We start from the raw sequence: 11,015 nt of genomic DNA, 5'->3' as shown, positions 1-11,015 counted from the left end.
ACAGAGAGGAATGGGCTAGGTCCTGAAACTCTTCACAATTGCGTTAATGAATCCGTCATCCTTTCTTCCGCGTCGAGAATTGTAATCAAGGAAAGGATGACGGCATTCGTAACCGATGATATCGTCACGATACTGGCTGCTTCAGCGAGAGCATACAACCAGTCGCTGAACTCGGTAAGTGTAACTCGTTGCAAATTTTGGCGATGTGTTGCCCAAGTGAGCTTGATCATCGATGGAAGCCGATCTACAAGACTTTGTAGGAGCGATATATTATAAAGATGTTCTTCTAAGTTCCAAGCCTGCACTGTAGCCACCATTATACGCAACGCTATGGCAAACTCGACTATTGAGTTTAACTTATCCGTTCTCGGGGATGGCTACTAATTGATCTTCTCCATTAGCGAGTAGACAATAATCTTTGGTCGACCATATAGCATCTTGACTGTTGAAATTACTTTACCCAGGCAGCCTCTGTATACAGGCAGTTCCTTAGAAACAGCGTGACGCGCGGCAATTTGGCTTTGGTTGAGCAATGATGGTACTTCCTTTGGAGAAATTTTCTCTCAGACGCATGTTCTTCCTCGAGCAGCTGCAACGGCAGTTCTATTGGCAACAGTGGAGTAGGAGCGACTGCTTGTTTGTCAGAAGCTGAAAGCGATGAGTGCGACGAGCCGGTTGCAGGATTCACTTTATCCGTATCGGGGCGATCATCCATCGGTAGGCATTTCGGGCATCTCCAGTCATGATTCACGATGTCATGAGTCACACCAACGCAGTCGAAGTGGTACCACATAAGACATTCATCGCAACTGACCATCAAACTGTTGTCCGGCGGGTTACAGAGAGCACAGCTTTGATCCGGAGGGGGACATGGCTTTTTTTCCTGGCATTTTTGTTACGGCTTGTCCGTAAAACGAAATTTTAAAATGTTGCTCCAGCAACCAGAAAACAGGAATTTTGAACTCGTTTATTCGATAGCCGAATTAAAAATTCCTATAAATTGATATATTTTTTGAATTAAAGTATTCATCACACATGTGAAGGACTCACGTTTTGTAGGTTTTCCGTTTCGTTATCCGGAACGGGAGAAGCCTTTGGTAACATGGCCAACGTCCTGCGCATAGTAAATTCGCATAAATTAGCAATTATCTTAATCTTAAGATCGAACTAGTGGGGTTTATCAAAGCCACACCCTACTCTAACCTCGCTCGACGGTGTTCCTAGAATTTCGTAATAAGCTGTAGTTATGCAATATTTCAATAAATTAATACTATGCAAAAAAAGATTTAGTGTGATCATCAGTAGCAAATTAGAAAGAATGAATTCCGATTACGTTCACCGCTCTGGTGATTTCTCTTCCGACCGATGACATTCGTCGTCCGCCATTTTCGTTCGTTAAGATGACTGGTTACGTAGTCTAATGATGAATCGAAAATTGTTCAGCTTCTCATAAGAGAACTGGTATACTAAACTTGCCCCACATGACGTTATTACCTCTCGTTCCCCTAAGATACATTTGATTCGTTTCGAAAAATTGAACGAAAACCAAATGAAAGCAAATGGATTTCACAAAAAGTAATCAATCAGAAAGACATTGTTCCAATTTGCCCTATATACTTACAAACCCTAAACGAACGCCTTACACAGCGCCAGTGTATGGTCCACGCCGCAGCTAATCTTCATCACCCGCGCACTAACGGCAACCTTAAGCGGGAAATATTGATCCTTTTTATGACCGAAACCCAAACAGCCGTACCGATTGTGGCCCCACATGTACAGATCATCTTGATCGTTAATCGCTCCACTGTGCGTTACGCCGGCGAAAATTGCCCGCACACGGCTTGTCGGATTGAAATCATTTCGACCAAACAGTGCCGGTGGAATCAACGCAGGTCGTGGCTGGTGCGTAACTTCGGGACCAAAACCCAGGATACCGTAGCCCCACGAGAAGACGTCACCACTGTCTGCAATGTTAAAAAAAAATGTCAATTCAGTTCGACCTTAAACCATGAACCAACCCACCGTTCAGCGCCAGGCAGTACGATCCACCAGCGGCAATATCGACAATCTTACCACAATCCTTTAGAAATGATAAATGACGTGGAGAATTGATTTGCGGATTATCATCACTGTCCGAAATTAACTGACCGTATTCGGTGTTTCCCCAACCGAACACTTCACCTTTGTCTGCAATAAAAATCTATTTTAGTTAATGAATTGCTGAAACAAAATTTTCCTACCATTGAGCGCTAGAACCGTATCCGACGAACCGGTCACTTTGAATATTCTCTCACCCTGCAAATCCCCTCCAACCAGTGCAGGAGTGCTTATCAGACCAAATTTCCCCTGCCCAGTTTGACCATCGTCACTCCAACCACAGGAGTAAAGCTTCCCCGATTCAGTCAGAAAAAAACTATGATCCTGACCGCAATCGACATCCTTCACCGGATCTGCCGGTCCTCCCAGCTGTCTGATTTTGTTTATCACCGGTTTGTGGAAGTAATCTTCATCCTTCATTATCTCCCGGCCACACTGGCCATAGGCATTGCTTCCCAATGCGAACACCGTTCCGTCCACGGCCAGTGCCAACTGATGCGCTCTACCTGCGGCCACTTTAACAATCTCCACCGCACTGTTGTTACCTTCCACCGACACCAGCTCGACCGGAGCCGGATAAATCAACAGCTCGAATGGTTTTCTCTGCTGACCGCCTAATTTGTGGTAGCCAATCTGTGAGTCGGTGTTTATACCGGTACCCCACAGACTGCGACCGTTGCGGCATTTGGCTGCGAAAACCGAGAACCCATAACCGGCTGCGACATCGAGTATATCACGATTCTCGGCAAAGTTCAACCGACTCGGATGCTGAATAAAGTCCGTGTACGGTTTGGCTTGCTTCTTGACCGAGGTTTGCATCCCCAGGGCTCCGGTGGCGGCCATACCCCAAACGTACACCCGAGTATCCGTTGGTTTTGCGATAGGGTATTCATGAGCTAGAAAAATGGAATCGATCGGTACATTGCTACACAGTAAAGATAGTAATACCTACTTGTTATTTTGCTTCGATCTTGCCGAAGAACAGTGCGCCTTGCCGGAGATGTGTAACACCGGATATGCTCGAAGCGGTGGATCAGATGCTTTACTTTGTTACAATAGTGCATACTGGATACGCTAACTGATTTCATTTTTCACAGATAGTCATTTTTTACAACCAACTGATGAATTTTGATTTGATTGATACTTTAGGGCAATAGCATACTAGTTTTTATGTAATAATATACAATTAAAAATCACAATAATGATGATCCCGCGGGATTACAAAATACAAACATTACAAACGTGATGCAGTAATTAGATTTTACACCAATCGACATAACCCCACGAAATTAGCTGGATGAACTTCGTTTGACAATTCTCGGTGGTTTGTTTACATGGGAGTTACATGAGTTCTAATGTGACAGATGAGCACCCGTTGCACTCGCACTTACGCGACTCAAAGAGAATAGGAAAAGAGACGAATAGTGTGAAGCCAAAAATACCTTATTGAGCAGACCAATCGTGCAATGTAAATAAACATTACTCATACCTGAGTTGGAGGAGATAAGTATTGTAAATCTATCAAAAAAAAATTTGAATTTTCGTCAGAATTTAGTGCAATCGTGATTGTAAGGTGCATTCTAGAGTCTATGTATGAGTAAAAACAAGTTTAAGAATTATTTCATCTCTTTGTTTCGAAATGCACATCGTTTGATAAACAAATTCAACGATCGACAAAAGGTTTGTTTTCAAAATATAATAGGAGTCATTTAAAGTGCTGCCTTTGGAAACGGTTGCCAAATTCTAGTGTTGAAATCATCGTAAAGGGAGTGTTGCCGTTTTGACTGATTTTCACTCTGCGTCTCTTTCACTATTCTCTTTGACGCGACTAACGCAGTAAACAAACCACCGAGAATTGTCAAACATGAACTCCATTCAGAATGAGTTCATTTGTGTCGTCATCTTGTAGAACAGGGATCATAAACAGGGATGCCAGACATTTTGATTAAAATTTCAGACGGCCAATTTCTTCACTGGATGAAAACCGGTTTTCGCTGAAAACCAGTTTTCGGGTTGCTGGCGATCAGTTAGCCGAAAACCGGTTTTGACGAAAACCTGTTTTCATCCAAGTGAAGAAATTGGCCGTTAATGTCTTAATTCAAATACCTATTAAAGAGTTTTCATTTTGAAGTAGAATAAATCTCGACAAACATATGTTTACGGCTTAAAAGCCAACTGTCAAAATTCTCTTTGAATGGAAATTCTGGTCAAACCGTTACTCACCAATCACAGATGTTGGTAGTACACAAAAGAGAAAAGTTTTCTCTTTCAATAAGTGCTATGAACTGTGTTTAGAAAGTAACGGTTTGTCCGGAATTTCCTTTCAAAGAGAATCTTGACAGTTGGCTTTTACGCCGTAATCATATCTCGACAAACATATGATTATGGCCTAAAAGCCAACTGTCAAAATCTACTTTGAATGGAAATTCCAGGCAAACCGTTACTAGTCGAACACAGTTGACAACAGTTTATAAAAGAGAAAACTTCATTTACTAACAACATCTGTGATTAGCGTGTAACGGTTTGTCCGGAATTTCCAAAGTTGATTTTGACAGTTGGCTTTTAGGCCGTAATCATATTGTTTGTCGAGAAATATTGAGAAAGGCAACCCAGTTAAGCTCAGCCGGAAATGAACCGGAATTCTGGCTGGTTCCAGTTCGCATTCCGGCTCCAGTGACACAACCGATTCTAGTTAGAATCGGTTGTGTCACTGGAGCCCGTGTACGAACTGGAACCAGCCAGAATTCCAGTTCGATTCCGGCTGAGCTTTACTGGGAAAAAGATCGCATCAAAAACAGAAATGTCTGCGAATCTGGCATCTCTGTAGAGAACTGCCATTTACAGATTTTTAAATCAGGTTCTGTTGAGTGATAAACGATAAAATACACGCAATATGAAATATGCCGAAACATTCACGATGTTTATTTACGAATTCAATAATTCCAAAATTTGGACGGGATTTCGAGTTATGGGTCTTACTCAACACACGCATCTCAAGAAATTAATTTGCTTGACTTTTTGAATTATTTTTATTAGTATATGAATCAGTTCAGTTACAGAGCAATAAAATATGAAAGGTACCATTCACTATATTTGACCGCTTTATGACTACTCGCTCTCATAGTTCGTTACATAACCTTCAACAAGGTTCTGTCAGTTTGCTTCTGTAGAAAAAAAAAATAGTGCATTTCACGCAAAACTACGGATTTCCAAAATACGAAAACCATCTAGTTCAACTAATAACTACTGTGTAGAAAATGGCATTTCGACAAGTACGCAAAACAAACCAAACCAAATGACCGCATAACCATTTTCTTGTTTTGTAATTAATGTAGATCATCCGTCGATTAGCCACCGGGAAATGTGTTCGCCCCTTCAGCAGCGGCAGTATGTATGAGCCGGAATACCTTGAGGTTAGTAAAATCTTTGTCTTAGGTACAGTGCCAGCCCTAGATCTTTTGGCCCTAGGGTTACGCGTTCCCGATGCAAGGTACATCGATACGCATCTTCGAACAGCTGCACCATGTAGGTTTCGGCCGATTCCTGCAAGGCCATCAGCGCATCCATCGAAATTCTGAGGTCCCGATTAGGTGCATACTGTTGAAGCACCTCGCGAATAACCCGGGCGAACGGCAATTTGGGAACTAACAGACCTGTGGTGTTCTGTAGTTGTCGTATTTCCTGCAGCACCCTCACTCCCGGAGCTACACGATGTTCGGAATGAGAGCGTGGCGCTCGCATTCTTTCGTACTCCGATACGGGCCGCTGTGGAGTCCGAGATTCGGAAACTGAGCGTCTCGGAGCTGGGGCAGATTTTTTCGATGCTGCATCAGTACGCCTTGATGGTCCGGCTTCTTGGGGGTCAGGCATCAGTCTTGGTTTAGATTTCACTGCCGTTTCAGCCCCTAGGCCGCCCTCGATTCGAACCGGTCGATCACGCAAACGGCGAGGCATGTTTGTTTGCACTAATTATTCTTGCCTCTTCAGGAAAACACTAGCTTAAATCTAGAAATCCGTTACTAGCCCTGGTGCTTGGAAAAAACAATGAAGTTTGATCGTTTCTGAAGAAAAAAATCGTTTCAACGAGATTTACTTTTTGCAAGACTGGTTCTACACTGTAAATTTCAACTTCAAGTTGTTTCACATCGCACACAGGGTTGCCAGTAGGAAACTCCTGCCAAACGGTTTTATCGAAAAGTTTATTTATGCTTATAAAATATCTGCATTTGTCTGAACTTAATTTTTAACAGCACACGAAAATGGAACGAAACCGTAGGAGCAGATTGCTCTATAAATGAGCATCAAATTTGAAAAAAATGCATTTAATATCTATTTGATCTAAATTTCTATTTTGATGGTAAGATTTTCATTTTGTTATTTTTAAAAATACATCACAAGTGTAACTACCAGGGATACCAGGTATCTTTTTCAAATGTCTGTCCATTTAACTACGAAAAAAATAACTCAACCTTGAGTTTAATTTACTTAAATTTAAGTTGAATTTACCTAATTTTAAGTATACCCCAAACAACTTAAAAGTACATTACTGCTTGAAAAACCTCGACTGAGTCGAATCTCTCGTTTTGTTTTTGGCTACACTAATAAGTGCGAAAGCGACGCACAAAAGTACCTAAATTTATGTTAGAAGAACTTATTCTGTAGGTTATGGTCACGTGTAGGCTTTTTTGGCTTCACTATTTGCGCAACTGTTCGCTATAGACTGTGGATACATAGACTAGCGAAGTGCCAAAAACTGCAGTCAAGCGGGCATGAAGGTATTGTGAGGGGAAACCCAGCCAAGCTGTGGGATCTTCCGTGATGCCAGTAAATATTCAGGGTTACTAGTTTAATTATTCTTGTCTCCGCAAGCCTGTGTATAAAGTGTCTAGGTTTAACCTCAATTTTTTGACAATGCAGTTTTTTTTGGTTGGTTCTTTCCGAGGTGCCAGCACAGTACAAAAAAATAAGTTTGAGTTGATTTTAATTTCTACCAACTTGCATTGCGGCATCATGCAATGTCGTATTAATATCTACACACAGAAAAAAATGTTGGTAAAAGTAAGAGTGTTCCGCTCTTAGCAAAAAACAACCAACGGTAGGCGTTATTAGATTGAAAATATAAGTTTTAAATTAATCAAGAATAATAATCAAAACAAAAGTTTTCCTTTTAGGCTAATGAAGAATAGTAATCAAAATAAAAGCTTTATTTTCAAACTAAGAGTATGCGTTGGTTGTTTTTTGCTAAGAGTGAAAAACTCTTATTTTTACCAACATTTTTTTTCGGTGTAGATTAATGCCGTTTTGGCTTGACACCGAAAATGAGTCAGATTCTAAATACACTCACTGTCAGTTTATACCTTTTAACAGTTTGTATTAGAACCTGACTCAGCTTCGTGTCAAGCAAAACTGCATAAGAAAAGGAATTTTAATTAATACATTGATAATTGATACAAGTTCAAAAACTGTTTAAAGAATTGTTTGAATAACGGGGCGGGCATAGCGTAGTCGGTAAATCAATTGCCTTGTACGCAGCTCACCTGGGTTCAATTCCCATCACCGCACATAGAGTTAGAGATTTTTCAGAAGAGATTTCTCTAACCCGACAAAGAGGCGAATGACCCTAAGGTTAAAGCCTCTCCAATAAAAAAAAATGTTTGAATAACAATGTCGCAGTTTTTTTACATTATTCGAGATTTTCGAAAATTATAAAAAAAATCAGTGCAACGTTCACATTTCAAACATTCGTCCATCTCGAGCGTTAAAGTTAATTTAAAAAATAACGAACTATTCAAAGGTTTTTAGAATATCACTAGGGGCAGATCACCTGTGATGCATTTTTAAAAATCAGCGAAATTAAGTGCATTCATTTCCATGAAAATAGAAATTCATAATGTATTTTGCGTTGCGTGTAAGACGTCAAAACTCTACAGAAAAACTAGCCCTACATTTAAGGCTCAAGTTACCTCAAGGCTTGGTAGTATGCGTAAGAAAAAATGTGTTCAGCTTTGCCACCAGATTATCCATTTAAACCTTTTCAAAACTCTAAAAGAAGAATATCAGTCGATTTATTAGATCATCACGATTCAATTCATGCAAAATACCTGCTGGAAAAACCATCGGCTTAGCTGGATGGTGCTTTTGAAAAAGTGGCTGTGATTTTTTATCACACTACCACACCGAGCTGGGGTACGCAACACAACTGCGCAATGAAAAAACCACAGCCACTTTTTCAAAAGCACCATTTAGCTAAGCCGATGGTTTTTCCAGCAGGTATTTTGCATGAATTGAATCGTGATGATCTAATAAATCGACTGATATTCTTCTTTTAGAGTTTTGAAAAGGTTTAAATGGATAATTCGGTGGCAAAGCTGAACACAAATTTTCCTACGCACACTACAAAGCGTTCAATTCTAACACATGCTTAAAAAAGGTAACTTGAACCTTAACAAAACGTTGAACAAAGTGGATCAGCGTAGGACGTTTGTTAAACAAACTTTTCTGCGAGGCAGCACAAAGCTGATGCAAAAATGGAAATTAAATGCATTTTTTCCAATTTGATGCAAATTTGTTATACATTCTTAGAGTGATCTGCCCCTAGGAATATCACCACCGCTACTAACAGCAAAATTTCAAAAAGGCGACGCTAGTGTTATAACGAATATACGGTCAAATGTTTACACAAATATAAAGAAATAGGTTTGAACATGGATGTCTGTTCTCAGAAATGCAATGTTCTACCGAACAGAGCGATTGTTAAAGTTAAAGCGAAATTTACACGGTGTTACAGTGAGTTTTTACTTTTCAAATGGCCCAGTATAGGTTGTAGATCTCATCAAATGCAACACAAAATAATGTAAGATAAATGTTGTATACCCTCAACACCTTAATTGTTTTTCGGGAGTTTTGCATTGAAAAATTTACTAAGAGGTCATTTTAGATTTTTTGGGTGATGTGGGAAGAAGACGAAATTACCTTTCCAACGGTATGATATGTTATGTTATTTTGTTAAAAATACTACGCGGTTTTGTAACAATCATTCGAAATTCCTTACTCGATTTTTTCATAAAAATATGAAAATTACTTAACGTTTTTACAAAAAAAAGTCTTTGTTTTAATGAAATTTTATTGGGAATTTTCAATTCCATAACTATGTTCTATTAAAATAAAGATATTTTTTAATGTTGCGCGACTTTCAAACTTTTCACGAAGAAATCGCAAAATAATGGTTACTTTAATATTGCTGTCTTAAAACCACATAGTATCTTAAACAAAAGAACAAAATAAAGCATACCGTTGGAAAGGTTTTTTTTCTTCTTTCCAGAACACATAAAATATTGAATGGGTTGAAAAATTATCGTGTAGCTAATATTTTAGTGCCGAAACTCCCGAAAAATAGTTTTTTTTTGCTGTAAATTAAGATTTTGAGGATATATTAAATTGATCAAACGTGGTTTTGTGTTATAGTTGATTCTTTATTCTGTGATGATCTTGCTTCATCAAAATAGGACACTCGCTTATACATATGAAAAAATAAGGAAATTTTTACAGGCTTAAGATTATGTAACAGAGCATCTACTCAAAGACTTCATTTTTTCAGTTGCTTCGACCAAAGTATCCCGTGCATAACACGCTCAACTTCAGCATCAAGGGTTTCGACTACCCAATCCTGGAGAGCTACCAAAGGTTCATCTACAACGTGGCCGACTCGATGGATTTGGATACTGTCGACTGCTGGGCGTATCCGCCAAAAAAGCTCAACGTTCAAAAGTTTAAACCAGCTTCGGCCGTAATCGAGAGCGAGTACAAACTAACGGTGTACGAGCGGAACGTTCAAATTATGAATCTGCAGGCACCGTTTTTACCGACCTTTGTGCGAATTTTGCAAGCTGCTTTGCCCGAAGGAGTCACACTCTCTGTTAGCGAACATTCCGAGGATGTGGATGAGGCACGCTACGTTCCCGACAGGGATCTTATCGAGCTGAAGCAGAAACTGGACGAGATGGGCGGCTCGAGGGAGAAGAAGTGAAGGGCAGGGTCTGTTGGTGAAAATAAAGAAGAATGTATCACATATGTAAATTGTTTTTAATACTGGTTTCCAATTTTAGAGGGTTAAAGTTGCTCGTAGCGAGTTTTTGTCTATGCTTGTCGACAGTAGTATTGTCCCTAGTCAAGAATGATTGTGAAAGTCTGCATGTCAGATCACTTAGACGGTTTTGTGGGAAGACGGCAACCATTTACGACGTTTGTTATCACATTCGGGATCCCTAGAAACCGCCAGAAATGTTCTACTAAATGACGGGCGCTTTCGTCTTCGCAAAGCGGTTTTTTATTCACTACGTTGTAATAGCTATTATTAGCCTTTTAGGATCAAGTGTTTGCTAGCTTAGTGTCCAACTGGATCACTTCACGTTGTTTCGCGAGCTCCTCAGCAAGTTTGATCTGGGGCCCCATTCTCACAGTCACGTCATCTAGTGAGTGGAAGGAAATTTGCTTGTGGTCGCTAGATGGGGTGACTGTGAGAATAGGGCTCCTGAGCCTAAGTGGCTGATGTATGAAATCGTTATCGTTCCAGAAATATTCCAGCGCAATATGGAACAAATTTTAAGCCACTGCAAGCATACTGTAAATTTTATCGACGATATCCTCGTCATCGGCAGTACAACGGAAGAGTATGATGCGGAACTGAGATTACTGTCATCGGTTTGAAACGATCACGTGAAATGAAATGTGTGTTTAAAGTAAACAGTTTGGATTTCCTCGGGCACACGGTCTCGTCAGATGGAATAAAATCCTCGAAGAGTAAGGCAGAAGCACTTCATGCTTTCGCACACCATGCACAGTTGAAGAAGTTCGAAGTTTAATCGGGTTAGTCAAGTATGCCGGGCGGCTTCTCCCAAATCTTGCAACAATACCGGGTC

The 11,015-nt window shown here is 40.1% G+C and overlaps 3 protein-coding genes across 3 annotated transcripts; 1 reads left to right on the top strand and 2 right to left on the bottom strand.

The window, feature by feature from the left end:
- Nucleotides 1-1,592: 1,592 nt before the first annotated feature.
- Nucleotides 1,593-3,408, bottom strand: LOC131688514 (RCC1-like G exchanging factor-like protein). The gene is made up of 4 exons (XM_058972811.1): nucleotides 3,050-3,408; nucleotides 2,241-2,993; nucleotides 2,023-2,187; nucleotides 1,593-1,964 (listed from the first exon to the last, which is right to left on the bottom strand). The coding sequence occupies exons 1-4, from the start codon at nucleotides 3,183-3,185 to the stop codon at nucleotides 1,627-1,629; spliced, it is 1,392 nt and encodes a 463-aa protein (XP_058828794.1). The 5' UTR covers nucleotides 3,186-3,408; the 3' UTR covers nucleotides 1,593-1,626.
- A 1,690-nt stretch (nucleotides 3,409-5,098) lies between these two features.
- LOC131688516 (large ribosomal subunit protein mL48) lies at nucleotides 5,099-10,167 on the top strand. The gene is made up of 3 exons (XM_058972813.1): nucleotides 5,099-5,369; nucleotides 5,433-5,510; nucleotides 9,695-10,167. The coding sequence occupies exons 1-3, from the start codon at nucleotides 5,355-5,357 to the stop codon at nucleotides 10,121-10,123; spliced, it is 522 nt and encodes a 173-aa protein (XP_058828796.1). The 5' UTR covers nucleotides 5,099-5,354; the 3' UTR covers nucleotides 10,124-10,167.
- On the bottom strand, nucleotides 5,103-6,187 carry LOC131688515 (histone H3-5-like). The gene has a single exon (XM_058972812.1). The coding sequence runs from the start codon at nucleotides 6,049-6,051 to the stop codon at nucleotides 5,512-5,514; it is 540 nt and encodes a 179-aa protein (XP_058828795.1). The 5' UTR covers nucleotides 6,052-6,187; the 3' UTR covers nucleotides 5,103-5,511.
- Nucleotides 10,168-11,015: the final 848 nt, after the last annotated feature.

The sequence above is a fragment of the Topomyia yanbarensis genome, chromosome 3, assembly GCF_030247195.1.
Source record: "Topomyia yanbarensis strain Yona2022 chromosome 3, ASM3024719v1, whole genome shotgun sequence".
NCBI classification, from domain to species: Eukaryota; Metazoa; Arthropoda; class Insecta; order Diptera; family Culicidae; genus Topomyia; species Topomyia yanbarensis.
Note: the sequence above shows the minus strand (reverse complement) of the source record. Positions and strands in the feature narration are given on the sequence as shown.